The sequence below is a fragment of the Ursus maritimus genome, unplaced genomic scaffold (genome assembly GCF_017311325.1).
Source record: "Ursus maritimus isolate PB19 unplaced genomic scaffold, ASM1731132v1 scaffold_23, whole genome shotgun sequence".
In the NCBI taxonomy this organism is placed as follows: domain Eukaryota; kingdom Metazoa; phylum Chordata; class Mammalia; order Carnivora; family Ursidae; genus Ursus; species Ursus maritimus.
Window position 1 is genome coordinate 29643511 of NW_024424786.1, and position 25549 is coordinate 29669059.

The window sequence follows — 25549 nt, forward strand, 5'->3', positions numbered from 1 at the left end:
ATGAACATAAAAGTAAAATAACAGAAACAAAGACAAAATGATAGCTACATTATAATAGAACGACTGTATTTTTCCAAACCCTTATAACATGAAGACCAAATATGCTAAGAGTGAGATAGTTTCTAAAACTTAAGTCCTGGTCTGTATTTTAGTATCTTACAGTTACTTTAAATTAATTTAAATTAAAAATTAAATGAATAAAAGTAGTATTTTACCTGTGGATCCTGCTTCATTTGAGCAACCAGTTTCTGGTAATAAAGAGAGAAAAAGAGTCATCAGTCTTAAATATTAACCCACTAGGCTAATCAGACTTGGCCCCAAAAATCTAAAGTTTTAAGTCCACCCAAAAAAATGAGCAACACACAATCAGAATAGACCAAAAGCTTCTATGATCCATATAAAAGATTAATGAGACACTCTTCCTAATATATACATATACATACATATATACCTGTGTGTATACACACACACATATATATAAATAAATCAAACTATCACTTAATGTTTGAAATGAAAAGCTCCTGCTTTTTAACAAATCTGGAGATGGGGCGGGGGATGGGGGCTTTTAAAAAGCAATTTAAACAAGCTGGATGCTCCAAAAGCCGAACATCCCTTTAAAATGTTGTCATTGTTTAGAGACCCAAAAGGCCTGGAAGGAAGCTGGTCCCATAACAAAACAGGCCTGTTTGTATACAGCAAAGTACAGATTTGGCAAGTCTGTTGGTTTGGTTCTTACCACAAAAGGAGGCTAGTGTCAGCTACCAACTTTGCCACTGTCTTGTCTGTGGGGGGTGTACTCAGTGGACCAGGGATGCTCCGTATTTGAGAGTAGGGAAATGAAGGAACAAAACTCTACCTACCTGTGTTCCTCTGGGAAGGAGAGTGCTACCAGAATACTTAATAAGAAAGACCTTTACTCAAGAAAGCAGAAGTCCAAATAAATGAAAAAGAAAGAAAAATGGGCGTCTTCTGACTTAACCCAACTTCGAAAAGCATCCCTGCCCAAAGATAACAATAACCAGGACAGAAAAATTTGAAGGATAAAAAATATCAGAAAATTCCTAAAAGTACCCGGGAATAAGCTGTTCCCCAAGTGAATTTTTCATGTAACTAAAAAATCTGTCCCTCTCTTCGAGTGTCAAGGTACTTTCAAATGTTTTAGTCATAAAATATTTCTAAAACATATACTTATCTGCCTTCTTAAACAGAAAAAAAGTCAGCTTTGATTGATACTTAAGAGGCATGATTACATCAATTAATATACTATTCTATAAACAGCACAATAGGTCCTTATAATAAAGGACCCAAACTGCTATGATTTAAAGAGTTCTTGTGTCTACATTTTTGTTTTTCAATCTACTTCTTAAATGCCAAGGAGTTAGCTAGCAAATCTTGTTACTATTACATCTCCTCCAACAGCCCCTGAACCCCAACTCAAAAATGCGGCTTCTGATCTGCTGTGTGATATGCACAGTGAACTAATTCTAAGATGAGCAAATAGGTTATAATAGCTTAAGAAATGCCCCTTGAATAAAATGTACACTCTTCAGTGAATGACTTCTGACATTTATCGTATTTGGTCAAGAGCCTTACTTCAGGTGTTAAGAAGCATTCTGGATAGCTGAGGATGCCAACCATGTAATCTCCATACACACGAGGTATGCGTTACTATATTCTACTTCACGTGTGACAATAGTAACTCTTCTATATCCTAGCTTTAATCTACAAAACAGTAATAACACACTTTCCAAGAGCTCAGTGAAACTGAAACACAACTTTATACATATATATTTTTTACCAGTGCAGCCTAAAAGCTAGCCTCGTTTTTCAGTGAAAAAAGTCCTTGGTTTTCTTTTTTAATTTAGTTACTAGAGAGTTGGCTGCTACATTAAAGTTGCCTTTTTATTTTTTTTAAAGATCTTTGTTTGAAAGAGAGTGTGTGCATGAGCAGGGGCAAGGGGCAGAGGGGCTCCATCCCAAGATCCCAAGATCATGACCTGAGCCAAAGGCAAATGCTTAACCAACTGAGCCAACTAGGGGCCCCTAAAGTTGACTTTTTAAAGCCAAAAAAGGTTTTCTCTCATGACACTGGAACTTAAAAACTGATAACCACACTAAGCCTCCACTTCTGGAGGAAATAAATAAACCAACTTTTCTATCTAAGAGTAGTAAAGCTGCATCTTAGACAATCAGAGGCAGGACAAGAGAAGCTAGACAACTTAACTAGAGCATCCAAATCCCTAGTGACTTTAAGCTGACACTGTGTTATCAAAATGAAGCTACTTTATTTTGCAAGAATGCAGCAACTTTTTATGAGGATATACTTTATGCCGAGGGTAGGCGTAAACTACAGTCCATAGACAAATCCAGCCTACAACCTGTTTTTATAAATAAAGTTTTATTGGGACACAGCCACACCCATTCATTTATATATTATCTATGGCTGCTTTGTCTATACAGCAGCAAAGTAGTACTGACAGAGACCATAAACGTCCCACAAAGTATAAAACATTTTACCATCTTCACAGAAAAAGTTCGCTAACCTGTGCTTTATACTATCCTCTGTTCCATGTTAATACTCCAAAAGTTTAAATGTGGTTTCCATCAAAGCTATGTAAGAATAATTAAAAAGGCAATTTCTCAAGAAAGATGAGATACCCACCACAGGCCATTATTATTTAACATTCACTCAACATCAACCCGTATGTACATTGCAACTTTCTTAGCCATCTCCCTATCCATAAAGAACAGAAATCCACTTCTACCACAGCAATACTTTCCTAACATGCTTCTATCCGTTAAGCTCAATTTCAGCCCTAATTTCATCCCTAACTGGAAATGCAAAGGGGAAGCTTTTGCTCCAGTATTTAGTCAAATGTATGATCTGGCTTTGGCCTCAGCCTAACAGCCAGTGCCTACGCTTTGATGTCATTTCTGGCATTCCTGAACCAGTCATGATCAGTGATCATGTAGGTTACCACATGTCCAACCAGAATAACAACATCAGATTTACAAACAAGGCACGTCACTTGTATTTACTACTAATACTTAGTATTTTTGCCCAAATAGGAAAGTATTCTAAATGTAATTACAGGGCAAATATATGTTTTGTAAGTATATAAGTTGAAATATTATCAACATATAAATAAGTGATTATTATTGCACAAACAAATGTGTAATAATTCAGGATGAATATAAAAGCTCCTGATTTTTCCTAAAAAAATAGTTAAATATACTGGGAAATAGGGGCACCTGGGTGGCACAGCGGTTAAGTGTCTGCCTTTGGCTCAGGGCGTGATCCCGGCGTTGTGGGATCGAGCCCCACATCAGGCTCCTCCGCTATGAGCCTGCTTCTTCCTCTCCCACTCCCCCTGCTTGTGTTCCCTCTCTCGCTGGCTGTCTCTATCTCTGTCGAATAAATAAATAAATAAATCTTTAAAAAAAATATATACTGGGAAATAAACAATGTAAATATTAAGAGACTGGGATAACTTTCAGAAGAACATTATATCTCTTTTGAGTCAATAAATGTAATTTTAAAATTAAATTAGATTTTAAAAAGGAATAAACATTAAATTTTTTTCATAATTATAATTTTCATAAAATTGGTATGAATTAAAAATAAAGAAGCAAAATAATATTTAAGAATTCTCATTTTGGGGATGTCTGGGTGGCTCAGTCAGTTAAGCAACTGCCTTCAACTCAGGTCATGACCCCAGGGTCCTGGGATCGAGTCCCGTATTGGGCTCCTTGCTTAGTGGGGAGCCTGCTTCTCCCTCTGCCTGCCGCTCCCCCTGCTTCTGCGTTAGCTGTCTCTCGAGTGCATGCTGTCTCTGTGACAAATAAATAAAACAAAATTAAAAAAAAAAAGGAATTCTCATTTTTAGGGATGCCTAGGTGGTTCCGTTGGTTAGGCATTAAACTCTTAATTTCAGCTCCGGTCATGATTTCAGGGTTATGAAATAAAGTCCCATGTCGGGCTCCACCCTAGATGTGGAGCCTGCTGGGGATGCTCTCTCTTTTCCTCTCCCCCTCCTCCATCGCCCTCTCTCCCTTTCTTAAAAAAAAAAAAAAAAATTCTCATTTTTAGTAATTTAGTTCAATTTAGGAGATGAGTCTTTCAAGAAAGTCTTATTTGGGACTTGTTCATATCTTGTGAGGATGAACTAAAAGCAGAATGTCAATGCTGCCATCTCCAAATTTCTTGAGAGGAAGACTATCTCCTAACATTACATATAACTTCATTAAATATCTTTAATCCATACAAATTTCAGATTGGTTATTGTTCTCCAGAAATTCCTTCTATGATGATGTCAGTTCTAAACAAATTATGAATTTAACTGTTGTCATTTGCCATTCAGCCAAATTAAGTATTCAACACAACTCTAGGTTAAAATACTTACATCTGGGAAAAAGACAAGCTTGATTTTATAAACAGATTTTTATTCTCCTCAATTAGTAACAGAAGCAAGGCCAAATAAAATAAAATCTGCATAACTTATTATATACTAAATTTCTTAAAATTACCATAAAACAAAACACACTTCACATAGAGAAGCCCACCTGTACACAGCAAACTGTAAGTCTACTGCTGAGCAAGAGTTTAACAGATCCAAAGCAGAAGCAAGGATTTCTGAATCCACAGACATTTAAAAGTGTGTGTGTATGGGGCGCCTGGGTGGCACAGCGGTTAAGCATCTGCCTTCGGCTCAGGGCGTGATCCCGGCGATCTGGGATCGAGCCCCACATCAGGCTCTTCTGCTATGAGCCTGCTTCTTCCCCTCCCACTCCCCCTGCTTGTGTTCCCTCTCTCGCTGGTTGTCTCTATCTCTGCCGAATAAATAAATAAAATCTTAAAAATAAATAAATAAATAAAAGTGTGTGTGTACGCCTCTGAAGCTTTCCTGTAAGCTCTCATCCACCCTAATTCCAAGCAACTTGCAAAGTTAGTAGTTATCAAAAGCCCAAGGGGTGCTTCCAACAATTTCAGAAATTAACTTTAAACTATTCAGATAAAACAAGGGAAACTTGTTCCCTCCTCCTTTCTATTTCTACACCCCAAACATTCAAAAGTAGTCAATTCATCATCATTTATCACTTTTGATTGTATGTGTGTACGTGTTTATCTTGAACCTGGGACCACATCCAGCTAATGTCTAGAAAGGGGAGAGAAACAGTGATATTCTGTTTATGATAAATGTTAATGATGCAGTTATTTAAGGATAGCTTCATTTCTGGATTAGAGTTATATTAAATAAGATGTATTATACATATAAAATATATTACACATATTTAATATTATTTTATTGATATTATTATATAAACAACTATTAACATATTTTATTCATATATTTTAAGGCTTGTTTAGCCTAATGCACCTGAGGTAAATTTTAAGAATTGTGATATTTGAAATTTAAACAACTGTGAAGGCAGTGACGTTTTCTTTTATTTTTTTAGATTTATTTACTTGAGAGAGAGTGCAAGTGGGGAAAGGGGCAGAAGGAGAGGGAGAGGGAGCAACCCAAGCAGACTCCGTGCTGACCATGGAGCATAAAACAGGCTAGATCTCGTGACCCTGAGATCATGACCTAAGCCGAAATCAAGAGTCAGAGGCTTAACTGACTGAGCCACTCAGGCGCTCTGGCAATGATGTTTTCTTTAAAGATTGGAATCAAGGCATAAAGCTGAGTTATGTGTAAAAACTTCAGTATAAATGGTAGTCAACTTAAACATGTCTCATTACTTAAAATACACAAGTCACATGAACAAAGTTCTTCAGATGAATCCAAAAAAAAAAAAAAAAAGGAAAAAAAGAGTTTGGGTTTTTTTTTAACACCTGTAGTATATGGAAAAATATTTTCCATTCTTTTCTCTGGAAAGGAAGTCAGGAATATTTTATTAAAGTTTTTAGAAGTATCGTCAGTGAGTTTGTTACGTAGCAGTAAAAGGCAAATGACATGACTCTTGGACAACTATCTGGAAGACGATTAAAAAGTGTACTGAAATTCAGAGACAGGACAGTTTACTAATCTTAGCCATTACTTAATAACACAACACGGAGAAGCCAATAATGGAACATACCTGGTGAACCTGAATTTCCACTTTAAGAGCCTCCTGTAGAGTCTGCAACTCCATCCTCCACCTTCTCCACTTTCTCTTAGATCTGCTAATTCTACAGTTTCTTCAGCCTCTGTTTAAAATAACAAACTCCTCTTCTCACGGCAGCTGTGGAGATCATAAAGTGTTTTGGATCATAAAGGAAATATTCATGTTAAATAAAAGAAATTACATTAGTTGAAAATTATTTGATGCTCTAACGCAGAGCAAGAAATTTCCCAAACAGGTTTCTTTCCAAAATGAATAGCTTTGTACTGAATTAGTACCAAAACTTTCTGGGTTTTATTCATTGAACATTCCTGCACAGAACACTTCAAGTAAGTAAGAAATGGGGGGGAAACGTGTTTAATCTAGTCATGAAAACATCTAAGCATGCTTACATGCCAGCATTGTGGTGGTACATACTACATTCTGAGGATAAGAGCTGAACAAGACCACTTCTCCTTTAGATGAGCTGGGAATCTAGAGGGCAAGACTACAACCATCCAGGACACACTGTCCTTAGAGACACATAACAACAGGGTCATACATTTTTAAACATCACACAGAATGAACTGGAAAGTTCAGGGTCTCTCAGAGGTTAAAGAAGACCAGAGTACTTTCATCTGGATGGACTCTTACTCTATTTTAAAAATAAAACTCAAAACAGGAAAATTCTGGTATCGCTTAAAGGTCTGCATTTGACAAATTAATACTTCACACAGATACAATGCAATCTAACTCTGCTTTGCATAAAGTTATGACAGGCATGTTAAAAAATAAACCTCTCGTGTATAATAGAGGGGGTGGTCTAGCAACGGATCAGACATTTCCAGCTTGACAACAAACACCATCTTCTTCAAGCCTTCCAGCGCATCTCTTCTGGTTGTGTGTATAACTGCAAGTGGAAATAATGTCAAAAGTCTACACTTGTGAATGTGAGCCTTCCTATTCTATTCTGCTCATCACTACAACTGAAATGAACTCAATGGCTAATTTCTCTTTTAATATTTTTTCTTTTTTCTTGAATGTGGCCTTAGACATGATTTGAGGTAACCTCCCAAAGCAAAAGTTTGCTTCTGCCAAAATAAATTTAAACTTTACTTCTTTCCCTTCTCCTCTTTGTATCTATAAAACCTGTAGCTAGAGCAGCTTTTCAGCATTCTTGCAAACTGAGGAAGGGAAAAATCAGGAATCTGAAAGAACCACTACTACTTAAACCAATTCAACGAGATTTATAATCTTTACACTTTCCAAAAATTATTTATCTAGGGATCAAGTTCATATTCAACCTAAGTTTTCTTAAAACTTCTTTAAAACCTTATTTTAACAGTTATAATGGAATCATTAACTATAGAATATATTCCTATGAATATTAATTTTCATTAAATTTGCTTAAACTTGCTACACTTAAAACATCGCTGGCAATCTCTCCCCTAGGATTTATATATTATGTTATGCAAAACCAAAACATTCTAACTTAAAAAATAATAAATTTCAAAAATATAAAATTCCTGGGGCACCTGGGTGGCACAGCAGTTAAGCGTCTGCCTTCGGCTCAGGGCGTGATCCCGGCGTTATGGGATCGAGCCCCACATCAGGCTCCTCCGCTATGAGCCTGCTTCTTCCTCTCCCACTCCCCCTGCTTGTGTTCCCTCTCTCGCTGGCTGTCTCTATCTCTGTCAAATAAATAAATAAAATCTTGAGAAAAAAAAATATATAAAATTCCTTCAAACTTAACATTTATGGAGGCTAGGAAAGGATTACTATACAATGATACTATCAACCAAAAAAGGCAATATGTTTAGGGGAGACCATTTGGAAAAGGAGATATATTTTTATAAACAAACTACAAAAGCAGTTTTTTAGCTACTTATCTTAGAAAAATCTATGGAACTGTAATAAATAACTAAATATCAGAGTCATGAAGTTACTAAGACTGAAGTTTTTGTTATCATGTAAGTTTGCTCTATATACAAAAGCAACTGTTAAAACTATAGTATCATTTTAATTTTACTTTTTTGTAAGAATTTTGTTTTTAAGTAATCTCTGTACCCAACAGGCAGTTCGATCTTACAACCCTGAGATCAGGAGTCACACACTCCACCAACTGAGCCAGCCAGCCACTCCCCCTTTAATTTTAAATACTAAAATAATCTTCCTATTCGAATTTGTAACTTATATAGAGTTCAACTTGAGTTTGTTGAATTAGTTTTAATTTTTGCAAGGTTTTATCAGAAAACATGTCCAAAAATGATTCCTTATAATTTTTGTCAAATTAAGAATCACCTTGAAGTTAAAGGGGTATTTTCAACAATAAAAAGGCCATGTTTGATTTTACTGGTAGTAACATAGAACATCATAGGTCAACTCAACACATAAACTCTGGAAACAAAGAGCAGGTTAAAAACATGGAGAACTTACAATATAGAACTTACAACATACACAACAAAGGGTTAACATAATTTATACACTAGAGTGCTCACAAATTTTAAAAATATGAAAAAGCAACTCACAGAAAAGTAAGAATGACCAAAACATGAAAAACATCCATCTTCAATAGTCATAGAAATGTAAATTTTAAGAAGATAAGTTTTGTCTATCAAACTGACAAAGATCTGTAGAAATAAGAATACTTCGGGCTGTCTAGAGTTTGGGTCAGGTGGCACTTTCATAATTTGTTACTGGTTATCTCTGGGTGGTAGCACTAAGGGTTACTGACTCAATTTTTCGGAGTATTGATGTTTTGACATTTTTCCACAGAAAATATGCACTTATTTTTTTATTAAAAAAAATTAACTGAGGATGGCTAAAGCCTCAGAAAATGTGATACTCATGAAACAAAATGTTCAGGAAAAGAAAAGGTAAAACGAGGATTTAACCTGGAGGCTCTAAATGTCAAAGAGTGCCTTGCAAGATAAGAAGCCTGTAACTCAAGTTAATGAGGAACTGACAGTTTTTATTCCTTCATCAGATTGTTGTCTGCTTATTAGAGACACAGAAAGGCACAAAATTTTATTTGGCAATGACTAAATGCCAATTATTCATTTTATTTCAAAATAAAACTGAAGGGTTAAAAAAGTTAGTGACTTGTTATAGAAAAACTTATGAAGGATTAGAAGATTCCCTTTACATCCTACTTCAAAAAGTTCTCTTTCTGGATAGCAGTTTTAAGAGACTGGTTTCTACCTAAGGAACACGCTATATACATATATTTATAGCTTATAAAAACAAGGCAAGCACATGTTGAATCCTTTTAAAAAACATTTTGGGGGTTTAGACAACTTATGCAGCTGTCATATGACGACTATTGGGGGGCAGTTTACAGCATCATAAAAAAGGTTTTATTTGCTAAATTTGTAAAAAGATGATTTATCATATTTTGACCCATTTCAGTAAGTTACAACTAACAAATCAGTTGCTACAAGGTAAATATAAACAGACTCACAAAGAAGTAATAGGCACACTTTACTGAGGTACAATGCCTTTTACCACCCAGCAGTTCTAAATGCTGCCATCAGACAGGGCAATTGCCTAGCACAAAATACCAACATTTGTTATCTTCAGAACTGTACATGTCAAACTACTGGGACACCTAGCGGCTTCTCACCTTCAAATAACATAAAACCAAAAACATGAACAAATAGAAACTCCACAAACCAACAAAACAAAAATAATAAGCAAATCCCACTAAAAAAGACAGCTGTGATGTCTGGAAAGCACACTCACTATCCCCCCAAAACAAGAAAAAATGGATTCCATTTACTTGCTATGTAACCACTCTCAGCCTTAGGGTTTTTAATTTGTTTGTTTGCTTATAAATCAGAAAAATGGGAATAGTATCATCTACTCATAAAACTATTATGAGGTTTAAAAGAGATGAAGTTATATGAAAAGCCCTTTGTAAAGTATAAAGTTCTATGCTATTCTTAGCATACTTAACTCTTTTATTCATACAAACTAACTTCTTAATAAACTTCTCAACACAGTACATTGCTGAGAAGACTGTAGGCTTCCCTATTTTCACATTCTCTAAGCAAGGGGCTTCTAACTATCTTGCTGGGTAGAGTTGTGCTTAGAGATATGTAACCTCTACATCTTTCATTACAATTCTAATAACGCAATAATGCCGTACCTCTGAATTTACTGCTAAGAAACACTGCTCTGTTCCTGAACTGGTATAAACCTTTTTCCCATCAAAACTCAAGTTGTCTACCAACTTTCTTTAACTAAGTCCATAAAACACTGTGCCCCCAGACTGAATTTCCTAAAAATGGACAGCTCAGTATTCTCTACACCAAATATTTACTTGGTGTAAGACTCCAGTTGTTGTTGTTTTTGTTTTTTAATTAAGTAAACTCCACATCCAACGTGGGGCTCGAACTCATGACCCTGAGATCAAGTCTCATGCTCTGCTGACTGAGACAGCCAGATGCCCCAAGACTCCACTTTTGATCTATATGTTATGCAGAATACTGTTTAGAGTAGGTTTAATTTTTTTAAGAAAGCAGTAGAGGGGTGCCTGGCTGGCTCAGTTGGTAGAGCATGCAATTCCTGATCTTGGGGATATAAGTTCGAGCCCCACATTGGGTATACAGATTACTTAAAAATAAAATTAAAAAAAAAAAAGGTAGAAAATCTTGACAGATCTATGTGTCCTTACTTGTCACATGTCAAATACAAAAATACCAGGTTTCAATTTGTACAAAATTGCTAGGAGATATAATAATATCTTTAACTTTTAACTAATAGTGCTAAAAATTATCACAGATGCTAAAAATAATAAAGCTTTTTAGTAGCACTTATTGAAAACTAACATTTACTAACGTATTGAATAAAAATAACATTAAAAAAACAAATAATGTTTGTTTTCTTATTTTCATGGCGGTATTTCCTTGGTGACACTCCACACGTCGACAGAAAATGCTACTGCACAAAGAACTTGGCAATCCTGATTTCAGAGGCTACCTTCTGACACTGGCAAGGTTACTATGCTCAAGTCTTGGTATTAATAGCTGTTGACAAAAATCACCTCAGCCAGTGAGACTGGTGTTTCCTAACCATCAGATTAGATTTGCACATACACACACACAATCAGATTTATGATAATGTCTGAATGTGTTTGAATATAAACTATGTATCCCTCCTCTGTGTTTTGTTTTTTGGGGGAGGGGCCAGATCCTTACTTAGAAAAAGAAAAGGAATACCTGTATAGGTCATACCATGTGCAACACAGTGTCAAGGGATTCCCGACAGCACCCTCTTCATCATGGTCTGCTGCATTTTCTTGCATCTCTCTCTACCACCAATGTTCATTCTGACATGTAGTTTCTACCTCAGCTCCCTGGGCCCACACCCAGCTAACACACACATTCTTCTATTTCCTACCTTTCTTTACAGAAATCAAGCACGTCTACTAAAATCAGCCCAACTATACCCAACAAGAACATTGCAAGTAAATTTAAAAACTCACAGAAATTCAGAATGAAGGAGTCTGGAGAGTAGTATATAACAGTACAGTGACAATGAGGCAGAGATTTTAGAGCTGACTGCCACATTTACTAGAATGCCATTTAATGACAAAAAATCATCCAGATAAGCCTGGCCAATATCATATAAATATTTACTACACAAAGGGTAACACAAGAGGGTGTGGTGGTCTTGGCATAACCAATCAGTACTTAATAGAAGTGGAAGTTATGGGAGGATAGATTTCAGATCAATTTAAGGAAGAGCTAAGGATTAGAGCTGTACAAAAAAGGAATGGGTTACCTTATGAGGTAGTGGGCTCCCTGTCATTAGAAGTATTCAAGAATGCTGCATATCATATCCCCCTCTTGGAGATTCACAATGCACATTAGCATATTAAAGGTTCTGAGAAGTCCTGCAGTAAAGAAACCTGTTTAACTTTGTTTAACGCAGCATTTCCCAAATTATTTGACCACAGAACATTTTTCCCACCCCCACCCCACCTCAATAATATTTACTCATTTCTGTGGAACTAGAATTCCTCAGAATACATTACAGAAAATAATGAGCTACATTTTTTTTAAATGTAGTATTCAATGTGTACCTGAATAATAATCTGTCAGGGATACAGGAGAAGAAATTGCACACTGGTAAAAGGCTGGAAGAGAAAGCCCTTAAGGTCCCTTCTCTAAGATTCTGTGATTCTATCACATCTCAAAGAAAAGGGCTATAGGGTCTTGATTATTTATTTAAAAAGGTTCCATGAAAGAAAGGCAAGTAGAATAAAAAGGTAGTAAAATGCAAGGTTAACTGGTTCAAATGCCTCCCTTTCATGTTCAAAGCTCAATCCCTAAAAGATAAGAGAGACACCTCAAGGACAGTGAATTATCAAAAAGAAGCCTTAACCAAATATCTACTCCAGCCACTATATTAATTAAAATTTGAGAGAGAGAATTTAAAAAACAAAAACAAAAACAAAACTAAGTAGCCTTGTATTAGGGAACGATCCTATTCCAGCCCTCTGGTTTAATTTTTTTATCATAATACATGCTCTCCAAATAAGGTTAGTATTTGTTTGATCCTTAGTCACTAGACTGCCCCGTGCAATCTGCAATCTTGAATTACACATTCAAAAAAATGATTAAGTGTGACAATTTATAAGCTGTTAGAGTAGATACTAAAGTAGATGTTAGGAAAAAAATATGTTCGTCTATATGCCCCCACACTGCTACATTTCACTCTCTCTCTTATTTTTTCCTCTTTTAGAATTATACAAACAACACACACTAAAAATGTAATATCAGACATGAAGCCAATCCAGCATTAAATTTAAGGATATAAATGCTTAAGAGTCCCAAATTTCAAAGTCAAGGTTCCCATAGTTACATTAACCTAGCCATTCTGCACATATACTAAGGCCATCAAATTTAACAGCATATTAAGTAATACAAAACACCATAGGAACCTGAACTTTTGAAATTCCTGACTTTAGAATTTTCAGCTCTAACCACTGCATTAAGGACATTTTTGGCAAAGGGGACCTTTACATTTTAACAGGTTATCAAACATAGGAACATGCAAGCCCAGCAGTATTATTAGAAACACAAACGCATTTGAGATACAGCTACGTGAAATTAGACAAAAATTCACTTTCACTCAGTGCAAACAGTAAAGCCTCATTTCTGGGAGAGAGCTTTTTTGGGAAAAAAAAAATCACTGAACATTTGAATTATTACCCAACTAGCATCAGGCATACTACGCCTGCTTCGTGAAAGTACTTACCAATTTTGGGGAAACGGGCTCTCCTTCAGCTCTCTTGCTCCCTACAGCAGAAGAAGGGGAAAATGGAATTAGACTACAAACACAGATTTATGACATGTCATCAAAAGCTGAAGACTTAAAGATTTCTATCTGACTTTAAGAAGAAACAAAACACACAAAAATCTCCAAAACTTTAACCACCACCCCACCCCACCCCAAAAAAGGGAAAAGAGGTTGTTTTCACAGCAAGGAAAAAATTCAAAGGCAGTTAAATTTCTAATTTTCCATTTTTCACTTTTCCACAGTTTTTCCAAGACAAGGAAAAAGTAAGTAGTTGACAGTTTCCCTTTCCTAAAAGACACAAAAATAAAACGTACCTCATCTAAGTAACACACAAATACAGACTCATCCCCAACAAATGGACTTCAGTGTTCATTGCTTGATACTAACCAATTAAGGTTACATCGCTGACCCTTAGTCTGGTCTGTTTAAAAGGCCTTTTTTCAATTAATCTTGAAATGGACTTGTCTGATACAAGGCTTTAAAATTCACAGCATTTTATATGTATCATCGTAATTTCAGTTAAACTTTTCATTTACATTCTTCAAGTCTCACCACTTCAAACTGTAAGCTACATAACACAAAGGTGCCTTTCTCTCTGCCACATATTTCATCAGTGATAGAGCCGGAAAGAAAATTAGGGTTTTGGGATCTCGATCTAATGTTCCATGATGCTGTTATCAACTGCATTTTTTAAGATTCACTAAACTCCATTAAGTTGACTTCAAAGTTAGATAACTCAAGCCAGGCTACACTGGTTTGTTTTGGGGGTTTTTGGGGTTTTGGTTTGGTTTTTTTTTTTTAAGATTTTATTTTTAAGTAATCTCTACACCCAACATGGGGCTCAAAGTCAAGACCCTGAGAGCAAGAGTCACATGCTCTACCGACTGAGCCAACCAGACACCCCCACATTGTTTATTTTTAACTCTTCCCCACCCCAAGCTTCTTTTTCACTTAAAAAACATTAGGAAACAAAAATTGAAACTCTTCTCCTCATATTTTACTATTAAATTATTTAAACTCCACATACCATGCTCTAAAATTTCCTTATGTTTTAAACATAGTATGTTTGTTGACTGATGTTACTTCAATAGTGTTCTCATTTCGAGGGATTTTTTAAAGAATCTTCATGCCATCCAGATAATAAATTTTTATTTAATCAAGTACAGTCATACCAAACATGCAGGAAAATAATTTAAAAGGGCCCCAGTTCATGCAGTCAACATTCATTTCCAAAAGAAATTCAATTTGCTGTTTTATCCTGCCTTTTCTTTAGCAGCCGTAATTCTGAAAGTTCTCAAGTCCATATAAATGGCTATTTTAATCACCAAGATTAGAGTAACTTCCAACCAAAAGAAAAATCATGCAAAGGTCTGTATAATGATGTGGTTATTTAAAAGTGGATTCTCAGAAGGAAAAAAAAATTGTAACTACGCGTGGTGAAGTATGTTTACTAAACGTACTGTGGTAATCATTTTGCAATACATACATATATCGAATCATCATGCTATATACCTAAAACTAATGTTATATCATAGGTCAATAATATCTTAATTTTTAAAAAGTAAATTCTTAACATTACAGATAGTACCTACAGGATTCTGCACCACTCAGTACCAGGCACATAGTAAATGTCCAGTAAATATTTGTTAAATGAATGAATTGACTAAGTGGACCCTTAACTCTGTTGATGACTTATTTTCCCTATGAGACATTTCTTGTTAGCTTTTTCATGCTGGTGATAATTCCTATGCATCAATCCCCCACAGCATTATTTGTTAAATGAATGACTTTGGATAAAATCGGTAGATGAGAGAGGAAGATACTGCCATTTTAAAATATAATGAAAAGGAAAAGACTGATGTATTGTACTACATTAAGAACTTCTGTTCATCAAAAAAACACCGTTAAGAGAATGAAAAAAACAAGCCACAGAATTGGAGATGACAATTCCAACACATAGAATAACAATGGTTTATAACTAGAACATATGAAATATGTTGAAATTCAAAGTGATCAGGATAGAATTGGGATTTTTACTTTTACTTATATGGCATTTGAGAAAGTAGAGTCACATTAACTCTTCCGAAAAGTCATATTCAGTATGAAGACACAATGGACGTTCACCTTATCTCTAGGGCATTTTCTCCAAAAATCAATAACAGAGTTAATCCCAAATTGATAAAGAATTTTACCATGATATCATGAAACCATGATATCATAAAACTACTCATAAAACTGCTTGCAGGGGACTGTAGATATAACATAGGAAATCAAAGCCTGAGAGGTTAAGTGACTTCCTCGAAGGTCACACACCAATTGGTTGTGAAGCTGGAGAAAAGCTTACAGACCCTGAGATTCCTTTGATTGAGCTGGTCTTTCCACTAGACCGCACCGCCTCTTAACCATGTGGCAGCAGTAACACTTCTAAGAAACAAACTACAGTAAATACTGGCAAAATATTTTTGGAAAAGTCTCCATATAAAGTTTTAAAGAAAAATTACTATAAGTAAGCTATACAGGGCAGGTTTCAAAAACTTGAGATCCTTCATGCCTAAGGGATCCTCATGAATGGGCCTCAGACGAGTTTGCCAACCCTACAATACTATATGCTAAGTTCTGTATGTGTAAGAATTCTGGGAAGAGGACCCACACATTTAATAAGATTTGCAAAGAAGTTCAGATACCAAAAAAGAGTCAATTATTTTTAGACTAGTGATTTTTAAACACTGTGCATCACAACTACTAAAGTGTTTCTTCTGAAGACTATTATTAATCGACTACCATTTGAAAACTGATTTAAAAAAATATTTTATTTCTATAATTTGGTAAGAGTGAGCAAAAAAGATCTATACATAAATGTGCATTTTAACACTACCTGTATGCAAAATGTATTTAAGTCTGAAATGCAAGTTTGATTTCCTCATGTTAAGGTGACTGAAAGTCCACTTAATTTGTTTCTCACATGCTAATAGCTAAGATAATTAAAATTTTTAACCATATTTGCTGAAATTTTTCAAATATAGATTTATTCTTTAAAATGCACTCAAAACACATAAGTTGGACTAAATGAAATTATTTTTGCTTTTAGAGATAAATATTATCTTACTAACATAACTTCCCATGGTTTTTTGCAAACTGAAGATGCTTCACCTCTTCAGAACTTCACAGGTAGCTGCTTTAATTAGAGCTGGTAAAGAAGTGAATCACTCAGATTTCTAATATGATTGTAAAATTTAAAATACCACCAATAAATCAAAGGTGATTAATAACAACTTAAGTACCTTTTGTAAAATATCTAAAACCTTTGTATATGAAGAACATATATTAAATAATAAACAAATTTTGCAGAGAAAAGGTTGAACATTAGATCATATTTTAAATTAGGCTAAAATTCATCCCACTACAAATTCGAACAATTAAGTTTATAGTCTGTGCTCAATCATAAATTTTGATAAGGGACTAGAATAGCACAGATAATTGTCATTCAAAGACACTTTAAAATGTCACCTTACGCAGAAGATTCAATCTCTTCTCTTCTACTACACCAAGCCGATACACTAATTTTATATACAGTAAGTTTTACTGCTTTTTATCTGCCCTTCCTAACTTCTAACAGAAAGCATAATAAGTATGAAATAAATTTAAATGCAAATAAGTGCTCAGAAGAAAAAGCAGAATCCTGTTTAATGCGACTTAGTCCTTTACGTCCCAATATCATAATCATCCCTGTGTCCCCCATCCCTCTTAGTGTCACCCTCTCATGGACATCCCTCTAGCACCTCTTCCCTCAGTTCAAAAAGTATCAATTTTCCCCTCACTACTGGATCATTTTGTTTCTTCCATCTTTTTTTTTTTTTTTAAAGATTTTTTTTTAAGTAATCGCTACACCCAACACGAGGCTCAAACTCACAACCTCAAGATCTGGAGTTGCACACTCCATCGAATGGAGCCACCCAGGCACCTTGTTTCTTCCATCTTTTAAAAAAAAAAAAAAAAGCCTCCTTTGATTCCCTATCCTTCTCTAGTTACTGTCCCATGTCAATGCTCCCGTTTACAGGAAAACTCCCTGAAAGAGTTAACCATCTCACTGTCCCTAGTTCCTTCTCCCCATCCTCTACTGGACTCACTCCATCGGGGCTTTGGCCTCCTTCTATTCTTAAGCTCACCAATGACCTCCCTGTTGCTAAGGCCAATAGACAAGTCTCAGCCCTCACTTCCATGTTTGATCAGTTGTATTTGACCCTGTGGATCATTCCTTCCTTCTTGAAACCCTTTCTCTCCTGACTCCCGGGACACCACCCAATCTTGATTTTCCTCCTAATCTCTCTGGCCACTGTTCTGGATTTCTTAGGCTGGTTTCTTCTCATCTCTCAAGACCTCAAAATGTTGAACTGCCCCAGGGCTCAGTTCTTAGAGCTCTTCCCATTAGGTAATCTCACCCACTCTCATAGCTATAAAAGGATCTGTACACTGGTGACTCCCAAATTTTTATCTCCAGCTCAGATCTTTCCCCTGAATTCCAAACTCATATACCCAACTGCCCACTCAACACTTGTCAAATAGGTTTCTCAAGCTCAACAAGTTCAAAAGTAAACTCTTGACTACCTATCCCCCAATCTCCTCTTCAGAGTCATCCCCACTTCAGTCGGTGGTAACTCTATCCCTTCAGGCCAAAACCTTAAAGTCATGCTTGACTCCTCTTTCCCTCTTCTTTCCACACCCTATATCTAATCCAATAGCCAACCACATCGCCTCCACCTTCAAAATACATAGACTTTGACCACTTGTGTCAACTCCACTACAATCTCCTTGGTCCAATCCACTACCATCGTTCACTTAGATTATTATAATAGCCTCCAAACTGCCCTCCCTCCTTTCCATCTTTGTCTTGCTACAGTCTATTCTCTCCGTAGCCAGAGTACCTTTTCAAAATCCAAGACAGATCCAGTTACTCCTCTATTCAAAATCCTCCAATGGTTTCCCATCATACTCAGAAAAAAAAGCTGAAGTCCTTTAAAATGGCCCATGAGACTCTAAGTGATTTGGGCCTCTGCTCCTCTCAGACCTCATCTCCTCCCCTCTACCCATTGCTTAATCTGCTCCAGCCATATTGACCTCTTTTTTTATATTTCAAAACTCAAAACAAGTTCCCTTCTCAGCGCTCTTCTATTTGCTTTTCCCTCTGACTGGAACACTCTCTTCCATAAAATATCTTCATGGTTCACTCCCTCAAAATGTTTAGGAAATCTACAGCAGTTGCAACAGGAGAATACTAAAATAAAGACTACAATTGTCCTCAGAATTGTTCTTCTCCCCAAACTTACTGTGGGGATGTTCTTTCTTATGCCAACAATACCCTTTTTACTGTCTCTCCACCTGGCCAAATCTCAGCCAGTCATTTGGGTCCAGATAAAGATTCAGTGATAAATGGGAGACCTTCCCTAATCATCCCAACTCCCACCTCCTCCTTTCTTCGAATTCTCACATAGTTTATCATCTCTCACATTCATCCTAAAATTTAACCACATACTGTCCCACATTGTAACTTATATGTCTTATCTCCCTGACTACACACACACACACACACACACACACGAGTAGAAATGCCTTGCACAAGTAGTTCTCAAACCTGTATCAGGATAACTCTAAAACTTAAAAAAAATACAAAAATTCAGAGGACCTACCCTTAATGATTCTGAATTCATGACGTCTGATTTAGAGACCAAATATCTGTATTTTTTAACACCCCCCCCCAAAAGATTCTGATGGATAGGGATTAGGAATCATTGCCTTACAGTCCTCTATTTCCTTCAGTACCTAGGAAAGTAGGCCTTCAAATAGCCTACAGCTAGAATGGACACCCCAGAGAACCGAATCCATTCCTTCATTCCACAGGGGAACAGCGATCCAAGAAGCCTACACGACTAGCCAAAAGCTACAAAGATAGTAAGCGGCAAAGCCCAGCCTAAAACCCAGATTTACTGCTTTCAATCTAGGAATCCTTCCGTTAGACTGTGCATAAATAAAAGTGATAAAAATCCACAATTCACAGATAGGCACAGTAAACAGTGATATTCTAACACTTGACCCATGATTGCAATGTCCAAAGCTCTAAGAAAGTGCACATTATATTTGAAAATGTGAGCAACATTAGCTGACAAAAGACTTAAGAGGCCAGAGAATAATTGTGGGAAGGCTTACAAATAAAAAAATAATTTTTACCAAGTCCTCTTGCAATATGTATAATAACTTGTAAAATCATTTATTTTATAGTTGAGAAGTATTAGGAGAAATAAACGGAAAGAAGAAATCTTGCTTCATCATGCTATAAAGTACAAAAATCCTTATTCACAAGCTTCCACAGCTCACAAAGCTGTAAATGTTTTCTGAGTCTAATCATAACGTAAACTTCTTAATTACAGATCAGGCTTAGTAAATCACCCCATATCCCATGATAACTCAAACTCTTATCTTAATAATCAGCTAACCTCAGGACCAAAACTCTTGCCATCAACAAGAAAAAAACAACTCAGGTATCTACAAAGCATTACAAAAGAGTTTGGGTTTATCCTGGCGTATAGGGATTTAAGCAAGTGTCTCCTATTAAAACTAATGGGAGTTCTGGGTGTAAACCATAAGCACCAAGGAGGAGAATCAATGCCCAGCACTGTATCTGCGAAAACCCTTTCTACTGCACTAACTGCAACTACTGGGACTTGTTCTCTCAGAAATGGGATAATAGACCCAAATTCCTATGTCTCTAAAGCACAAAGATAATTCAAATAAAAGTCACTAAGGAAGGTCACCGGTAAACACCCGATTTTAAAAATATACAAGAAAAAGCTAAGCTAAAAACAAATGACACACTGAGGAAATTTTGTAAAATAGCACCAACCACTACGCACAAAGAAACTAGTGAATTGCTGGAGATAAAATACCTCACACAAAAATTCAACAAGATTAAGTGAATCAAATTTTTAAAAATTAGAGCACAGTAAACCCAAGGATAGCCCAAAGCTTGTCCAAAGAAACACACACACACACACACACACACACAAAAAACAAAACAAAAACTCCTCCCCTGATGGAGCCCTAAGTACACTACAACCCTTGCTTTTAAAACACAGAAGAAAACTCCTGCTGCACTGATAGCCAGGAATAATCACAGAGTACTTCCAGACAAACGGATAACAATCACAAGCTGCCAAGGACGACCAAAACTAACTAAATAAAAATTATAGCACCTTATTGTGTTCCATACTGCCTCACTTCTCAATATAGCACTGCTGCACTCACCAGGCTGGAAAATGAGCAGATGCCTTTCAGGCTATAGAAAAATTAGTGAGACACACACACACACACACACACACCCATCACAAACACAAACACAAAGGGAATGATATTCTTTCACTTCAAGGGGCTTAAGAAATGCAAGGCTTTGCTGTAGGCCTAGAAAACTAAGAGTAGGCCTTACCGAAGAAATGAGGAAAAAGCCAAGGTTTACTCCAAATCCACATTCAAAGACTAGAAGAATTAACATTTATTTCAATTAAAATGCTTTGGCAACAATTCTTTTTTAAAAAAAAAAGAAAGAGAAATTAAGATTTCCCCCGTTTCTAACCCCAAGAGAAAATTAGAATCTCTTCTCTCTACACTGGTTTAGCTCCACAACACAAAATAAAGAAGAACCCTGACTTAAGGCCTGGAAACTAAACATGGTTCCGTAACATTCACAGTAAAAACAAAACACAAAACTATGTAGTCCAACATATTGATTTTTTATCATTGCTGCTATCATTAATGAACATTTAGCTTTGTATCTGTACTTTGAAATGTCAACGAGAAATTGAAAAAGCTACAATATGCTGGGGATTTTAACTTTTGAAACAAAAACCACAAAGAAACACGAGTCTGAAGCATAAAGCCTCAATCATGCTGATAAGTAAGTGGTCCTAAAAGTTGAAAGTGAAAGCAATATACACCAAAAAAAAAAAAAAAGAAGAAGAAGAAGAAGTTTGCTTGATATTAATGTTAGCCTTTAAAACCAAAAATATGTTCTGTTACAGAAGACTGAAATCAGGGCTTCCATTAACCTTGTTAAAAAAAAAAAAATCCCATGAGCATGGATTTTTTTCCTAAGTCTCTTCATCAGAGCAGCATGGGGTCCCATTAGGCACCCTATTTTACTTCCACCTTATAAATAACGTTAGCTATTCGCTATTTCCATGGAAACCAAGTACAGAGAAACCCACTTAAATGAATACCGGTTAAAGGAATAAGTTTTATTTTAGAAAGATTTTGCTGCTCTAGATGAACTCTACTGGGGAATACTACAAAGTCATCTTAAGTATAATTTTTTAGAATATATCTTTGGTGTATGGGAAGCTTATTAGCGGTCCTGTTAAACAAGTACACTCCTTGCACTAAACTAAATATGCCAAACAGCATCATAACATTAAAGACACCTTTTCAATGCACTTCATGGGGGTTTAGATGCACAACACCCAATGACTATGCTTCCTCATGCATTAGGGTGGAATAATTACCCCTATGGGTCTAATTTAAACTAATAAAAGCAAGGAAATTCAGAGATAAGGCTACCATCACCTTGTAGTGACTAGAAATGAACAGGCCCTACAACTGCAGGCACATACACGACTTACTACTCCTCCAAAGAGGAGTGAACAGCGAAGCAAATAACTTAAGTTCCTCATCACTGTTATCACATGCAGGGATAGCAGATAGTCAAAATTCCCTCCTGAACAAACTACTTTACAAGTTATAACATGTATTCCTTAGTCAACTGGTATATGCACATAGGTGAAACAGAAATAGAACATTCAAAGGAGAAAATGCAGAACGAGATTTAAGAATTTCCAATGTTAAGTTGCCCTTACAGACTCTAGCAAAGACCATTACTGGTGGCTCATACAGAAGTTGCTGATAGGCAAGTGTACATAAAATAAAATGCAACTAAGAAGGATAGTAAATTCAAAAAACTAATAATCGTAAGTTTCTGAAGACAGAAGGGGTAAGAAAACAAAAAACTTTCCAGCAGACGTGGTTCTCCATTAAGTTAGTAGTGGCTCAGACACCATCAATAAGTTAAAAGACAAACGAAAGCAGTATTATCCTAAAGGGTGATCACCAGGATTAAATTTACAATGTATTAAAAGAGTTAACATTCTCACGCTTGTTTTTTTCCTTTGAGTGTATCAACTGATCTATTTGTACTGCATGTTTTAAAAACATAAAAGTACTTTCTTGTATGTTTCACGCACTGTAAACATTGGCAAAATGGTAACTTGAAGTTGGGTTAAGAGGGATGTGGCGTTTGCTAATATTATTCATTCTGCTTTTGCATATGTTTTTAAATTTCCATAAAAAGAAGTTTTTAAAAATCCTATAAAGTTAAAATTCTTGTCTCAAATATGTTTTTCAGTAAAATGTATAATTATATAATAAATGAAATGCCTTGTGTAGATCTTAGAAGCTACTGAATTTAAATTCAATACAGCCATTAATTTAACATTAAACCACAACTAATTCCCAAGTTTTACTTTGCTTACCAAAACAAATCAGTTAACAGTTCAAACCCACTAGGAGAAATCTGGAAAGGAAAAGATCTGCTAATTTGTAACTACCAATTAATGAAATGCAATCAATGCCTAAAAAGAAGGCATTACAGCAGTATTTTGCATTTTACAAACTAAAGAAAGAAATTCTGCTAGTCTTCCCTATTACTAAATCAGAATACTTTTAGAATCAGCAACACCAGAATTTCCAACTCCTTTTCTAGTTAGGTCCACAGGAGTACAGAGAACCATCTAACCAATGAATGCTTCCTATTTCCCTTATTTTAGTATAAGTAACAAGGCTCCCCTCTCCCCACTATGCCCCCACCTCACACCCTACCAGAAAATACAGCAACTTCTGAGGTAAAAAGGTCTTTTTCTGTTCTCTTCCTTAATCCAGATATAAAATGTTTCACAAATCCTCAGTTACTTTGCAAGTGATTTTAAGCTATCTATTATCCAACGCCTGGCTGAGGGCCCAAAACAAGGAGATCCACAAACTGTTAAAGCCTTAAGGTCTTGATAATAGCTCTGTTTAAAAACTAATAATTACAATAGTGTTTTGTTTTTAAGAGAGATAGAATAAGACGGTGGTGGCTTTAGAGGGAGTGACGCACAGCAGACGGGACAGCATCCACAGAGAAGAGATGGCAAAGAGATAGTAAAGGACAGGGGAGAGGAAAGGCAATGGAGGGAGTATGTGCAATTGATGTGAATCTCTCTGGGAAGCAGCTGATGTACCGCTGAACCAGACAGGTTCCCGCGTAAGTCTAGTAGGAGTTCAGCCCTGACATGAATGGCCCAACTTTTACAAATTGGTCAGAGACAGACTGATTTTTAAAATTGTACAACTCTTTAAATCAACCTGAAAGACCTCATAGGGTCTATTTCTTTTTTTTTTTTTTTTTTTTTTTAAGATTTTATTTATTTATGTGACAGAGAGACAGCCAGCGAGAGAGGGAACACAAGCAGGGGAGTGGGAGAGGAAGAAGCAGGCTCACAGTGGAGGAGCCTGATGTGGGACTCAATCCCGGAACACCAGGATCACGCCCTGAGCCGAAGGCAGACGCTTTAACGACTGCGCCACCCAGGCGCCCCTCATAGGGTCTATTTCTAACTCCTGTATTTATTGAAATGAAATACACTTTTGAACTTTCTACAATTCCATTTACCCAAGAGAAGCAACTTTTTTATAAGCCCTGCATAAAGAAAACTTAATACTGTGCATACACTATGCTAATTCTAAAACTACAAAGCTTCACTTACTGACCACTCCAGCAATTGTAAAGTAACATTACAATTTTTTCAACTGAGAGAAAACTATACCGGGGCGCCTGGGTGGCTCAGTCGGTTAAGCACCCAACTGTTGGTCTCAGCTCAGGTCTTGATCTCAGGGTTTTGAGTTCAAGCCCCACATGGAGCCTACTGAAAAGAAAACAAAACAAAACTATACAGCCTGCTATAAAACTGTTCAATTTTTAAAATATTTGTTGAGATAAAATACAAGCACGTTATCAAAACAAATTTGCTGGAATTTCTGCTCAGAAAGCAGAAACGTTGTTTTAGGAACACAGACAAAATAAATCTGGGAAATGCTCCTATCCACCTCCTAGGCCTTTATGAACTGGTACAGTTGGGTAAGTAAGAACAAAAAGTTAATGGAAGCTATTATTCTACTTTAACTCAAATGCTCATCAGTGGTAACACATGCCATATTCAGGGTGTTGTGGTAAGCTACTGCAAATACATTTGCTGAATCCTAGGGAAAAAACTATACAGATCAAAGATCAAAAAAGTTTCAGATTCAAATTGGTAGTGAATGAATAAAATTAATTCTATGTCACACTTAATGATCATTCCCCCTCCCTCAATTACTGATTTCACTTACCAGATAGATACCTACACACACACACACACACACACGCATACTAATGGACATACTAAAAACTCAAATACTTTATCAAAAATATCTTAAGTCTGAGATCACTGTAAGGCAGAAACTTAAACAGTGACTTTTCTCATAATCAACTTATTCTCAGGCCCAGTTTCTAGGCTCACTACAGGTAACATACGGCAATTAAATATAGAAAGAAAATAACAATTGCCATAAGAAAAGACCAGGCACCAGATGAGAGGAAATTTCACAAAGGCAAAATGCCCAAAATCAGAAGGCAAATAAATGATGTCCATCGTTACTAGAAAGCATTTGTGTGCCTCTACAATTGTTTCTACTAGTTATTCTACTCAAGCATGTATTCTCAGGGGTTAAGCACACACTTTGTTCTGAGCAGCTGACCCTAGGGACTGACCAGCTGATTAGGATTTTACACTTTTGAGTTATAATGCCCAGTCTACTACTGACTCCATGCTAAGTGACCTACTGTAGGGGCGCCTGGGTGGCTCAGTCGTTAAGTCTGCCTTCGGCTCAGGATGTGATCCCGGTGTTCTGGGATCGAGCCCCACATCAGGCTCCTATGCTGTGAGCCTGCTTCTTCCTCTCCCACTCCCCCTGCTTGTATTCCCTCTCTCGCTGGCTGTCTCTCTCTCTGTCAAATAAATAAATAAAATCTTAAAAAAAAAAAAAA

At 36.2% G+C, this 25549-nt stretch overlaps 1 protein-coding gene across 7 annotated transcripts in view; it reads right to left on the reverse strand.

Annotated features, from left to right (window-relative positions):
- The window catches only part of PHF21A (PHD finger protein 21A), a 188738-nt gene that overhangs the window by 147539 nt on the left and 15650 nt on the right, over positions 1–25549 (reverse strand). For 4 of the 7 annotated variants that reach the window (XM_040639009.1, XM_040639010.1, XM_008701041.2 and 1 more), the window contains 4 exons: positions 13348–13388; positions 11869–11980; positions 6082–6225; positions 216–248 (listed from right to left, as the gene is read on the reverse strand). In XM_040639009.1, the coding sequence (XP_040494943.1) occupies positions 216–248; positions 6082–6135 (87 nt within the window). In that variant the 5' untranslated portion in view covers positions 6136–6225; positions 11869–11980; positions 13348–13388. The remainder of the gene's footprint in view (positions 1–215; positions 249–6081; positions 6226–11868; positions 11981–13347; positions 13389–25549) is intronic. The other 3 variants (XM_040639004.1, XM_040639008.1, XM_040639006.1) reach the window with 1 other exon arrangement.